Source organism: Lactuca serriola, chromosome 1 (genome assembly GCF_051521515.1).
Source record: "Lactuca serriola cultivar US96UC23 chromosome 1, Lser_US96UC23_V15, whole genome shotgun sequence".
Lineage (NCBI taxonomy): Eukaryota > Viridiplantae > Streptophyta > Magnoliopsida > Asterales > Asteraceae > Lactuca > Lactuca serriola.
The window spans coordinates 18,779,782-18,783,109 of NC_136408.1; the positions used below are offsets into that span (position 1 = coordinate 18,779,782).

Below are 3,328 nucleotides of genomic sequence, written 5' to 3' on the forward strand. Positions count from 1 at the left end.
AAACGCATGAAGGAATTAAAATTCTTTTCTTTCTAATTTCATTCATTTGCTGCCAATCTGCGAATCAAATGTGCCCTTATATGAAAATGTGTGTTGATTGTGTGTTTGTGTAGTGGACCTTTTTTTTTTTTTTTTATTTTTTGTGTTGGTTGTGTGTTTGTGTGGTGGACGGCTCATCATAAGGGTTTATTTAAGATTCATTTTAGAAAAAACTTATAAAAAACATAGGGGAAGTGTTTTTAATAGGACTCTTCTTTTCAAAAAGAAAATAAAAATAGAATTTGACCTATGTTTCTTGATTGATAGCACCTCTTTTAATGTTACTCACAAATAATATCAGTATCTGAAGTAAATAATAATCAGCAAAAGATAATCATAACGTACAAAGTGTCCAAAATGACCCAAAACCTCAATAATACATTGATTGATTAAATAGATATATATAAACAAAAATATTAGCTGTCTTAATCCTAGTAGTATATATGTGTGGTAACGTACAGTTATATGAGATTTCCACAAGTTTTACCTATATATAGCCTACCAACAAGATCAAATAAAAGGATGAAGCAAAGGTATAAGAAAGAAAGAAAGAAACTAGCACTACAAAATTGCTCCCCTTTCTTGAATGTATACGATCATTAACCCTATCTATATGAAGTCAGTTATTTTTGGGTGGATGAGACCTTGGGACATGGTAATCAGAATTAAGAGCCATGAAAGTCGAGCTCATTTTGACATGATGATGATCATCATCATCATTATGATCTATCTTCTTGCTTCTCTTGGTCATTTTATGACCACCTTTTCTAGGGTTTCCACTTGAAGAAGACGAAGCTTTCTTTGACACCATCTCGTCACCATTTATATGTTGTTCCTCCGCCATCTTCACCAGCATTCTCCTACCATTTATCTTTCCATTTACCAATGTTCCAACACTTGCAGGAACTGCATAGAGGGTACCCTAAAAACAATTCAAATATAAATGTCCTAAGTCAGTTGAAATATACTTTATAAGATGTAAGCATGATTAAACCAAATATGCTAAGTATATAGGGTTCTTAGCTTCTGTATTATAGAGTTTGAAGAAAGTGCTCATTGTTGCAAATTACAATATTTGGACGTTTTGAAAGAACAATCTGGCCAATCTAAATACCATGATTTTAAAAACTAATTCATACACAAAAATTTGCTAGTGTCCTGATCAATAAAGATACATTTAAAACCGATGTACTTGTTTTTTAAGGAGAATATACCATATAACATTTTTGGTGACTCGAATTTTGAAATGAAACCATACACATGTGTTCATGTAGCATTCCATGGTTAAGTGAGCAAAATTCACCTTTTCTTGTCTGGACAACAAGGGCCTTTCTTCTTCTGCAGATTTATCTCCAACCACCATCACCATCTTAGCATCTACACAAGTTCAAACCGAAACTTAAGCACTCTAAAGGGATATCATAATTAGTTGAATTCAAAAGAAAAGATTGTTTGAGTAAGTGAAGTTACCTTGAAGAGAATATGCAACACTGTTAAGTAACATGAATATGATTGCAAAGACAAAGATACGAAACCTTATGGAAACCATTTTGTTCTTTGTTTCTTTCTTTGCATGCATACTTTTAAGAACAAAACGATATGGAGAAAATGGAATGGGAAGGAGAGCATTGATAATTTATAGACCCAAGATTCAAGTCAAAGTCAAAGATATATTCTTTAACCTTTATCCCATTAAAATATATAAAAGTGGGTACAAGCAGCACTTTTTTGGAGACCCAAATTCATTTATTTTAACTCAAACTATTGGATTAATAAACAAATAAAGTTAAATATTGGGTTTCACATGATGGTTGAGACAATTGAGACAAGTGAATAAAATATTACGTTATTTAATACTAATAGTCATGTTTATAAGTAGGTTTTTGAATTATTATTTAATAATGACAAACACAAGACAATATATTATATACCAAGATAATAAATATAAGGGTAATTACAAATCTAGAATTTTTTCTTAATTACTTATCAAAAAATAGCTAAAAAATACCACTTAACCAAAAATAGCCCACAAAATAGTAGTCGACTTATGGTTGACTATGGTCAACGCCGTTGATTGCTGTTTTAGGTCGAAAAGTACTTTTTTATGCTAATGGTCTACTGTTTCACGGGCCCGTTTACTTTTTTGTGGCCCATTAGCCCATAGTATATAATGAAAAAAAATTCAGATTAGTCATTTTTCCTATTATTTTCTTTGATTTGGCTACTTTTTTCTCTCAATGGAGCACCCGAAGAACAACCCGGTTTGTCTAATTTTTATCAAAATTTTACCGTGTTTGTGATTAGAAGTAGGTTTTGTATATGAGGTTAAATTTATTTTTTGAATAAAATTGAAAAAAAATATATAAAACCGTAGGTTTCATACGAAACCTACAGTGTATAACTGCCCAATGCACAATTTGTGCAGTGTCGCCATGTACATCTTATAAAAAAAATATAAAAATTAAAAAAAAAATTAAAACCGTAGGTTTTTTCACAAAACAGTAGACGAAACCCCAAAAACAGTAGATTTAAAAATAAAAAAAATGTATTTTCCCCCCAAAACCGTAGGCTACGGTTTGGGATACCGTAGCTAAACCGAGAGGAAACCGTAGGTTTCCCAAAACCTACGGTTTTGTAGCTTACAAATTAAAAAAAAAAATTATACATAATACGAAACAGTAGACGATATGGCGAAACAGTAGACGATTTAAGAAACCTACGGTTTCGTGGGCTATATTTGGACATTTACTAATTTTTGGCTAAAAATTAATAATCACTTCCTTAATTTGCTTAGATTAATAATTACCCCTAAATATAATAATTTGAGTAAATTTAGAGAAAACAAAACTGATTAACATCGTAAAGTTGAAATGACAGCACTAACTTATATATAAAATTGTAAATTTTGCTTAAAATCTTAAATAGCAATATATAATTATTTTCAGGTATAATGAATTTTTAATATGAATTAGATTTAAAATCGGGAAATCAGATCGGAATCAGAGCCGTTAGAATTGAAATATTTACAACCAGTCCAGGTTTAAGGAATGTTTTTATCCGGGTTTCGGGTAATCCGGGTATGAGTCATTCGGGTCCGGGCAAACCGGGTTTAAGAATCGGAACCCGTGTTAGGAACCGGAACCGGTTTTAGGGGTCAAAACCAGTTTTTGTGAAAAGTTTAAAACATACATATTTTATTCGTTTGAAGTCGAATTGACATACAGTTTTTTCCAACATATATTTTTGAGTTTGTATATGATTTTAAACTATATTTTTATATTGGTTTCAT

The 3,328-nt window shown here is 31.0% G+C and overlaps 1 protein-coding gene across 1 annotated transcript; it reads right to left on the reverse strand.

Annotated features, from left to right (window-relative positions):
* Positions 1 to 424: 424 nt before the first annotated feature.
* Positions 425 to 1,652, reverse strand: LOC145067696 (uncharacterized). The gene is made up of 3 exons (XM_079014777.1): positions 1,510 to 1,652; positions 1,343 to 1,416; positions 425 to 961 (listed from the first exon to the last, which is right to left on the reverse strand). Exons 1-3 carry the CDS (start codon positions 1,616 to 1,618, stop codon positions 659 to 661), a joined length of 486 nt encoding a protein of 161 aa, XP_078870903.1. The 5' UTR covers positions 1,619 to 1,652; the 3' UTR covers positions 425 to 658.
* Positions 1,653 to 3,328: the final 1,676 nt, after the last annotated feature.

Excerpts from the sequence above, each read along its gene's own strand:
- LOC145067696 (XM_079014777.1), bottom strand. The coding sequence starts at position 1,618 with ATGCATGCAAAGAAAGAAACAAAGAACAAAATGGTTTCCATAAGGTTT. Across the intron at positions 1,417-1,509 it reads TGTTGCATATTCTCTTCAAG|ATGCTAAGATGGTGATGGTG; the intron begins GTAACTTCACTT and ends GAACTTGTGTAG. Across the intron at positions 962-1,342 it reads TGTTGTCCAGACAAGAAAAG|GGTACCCTCTATGCAGTTCC; the intron begins GTGAATTTTGCT and ends AATTGTTTTTAG.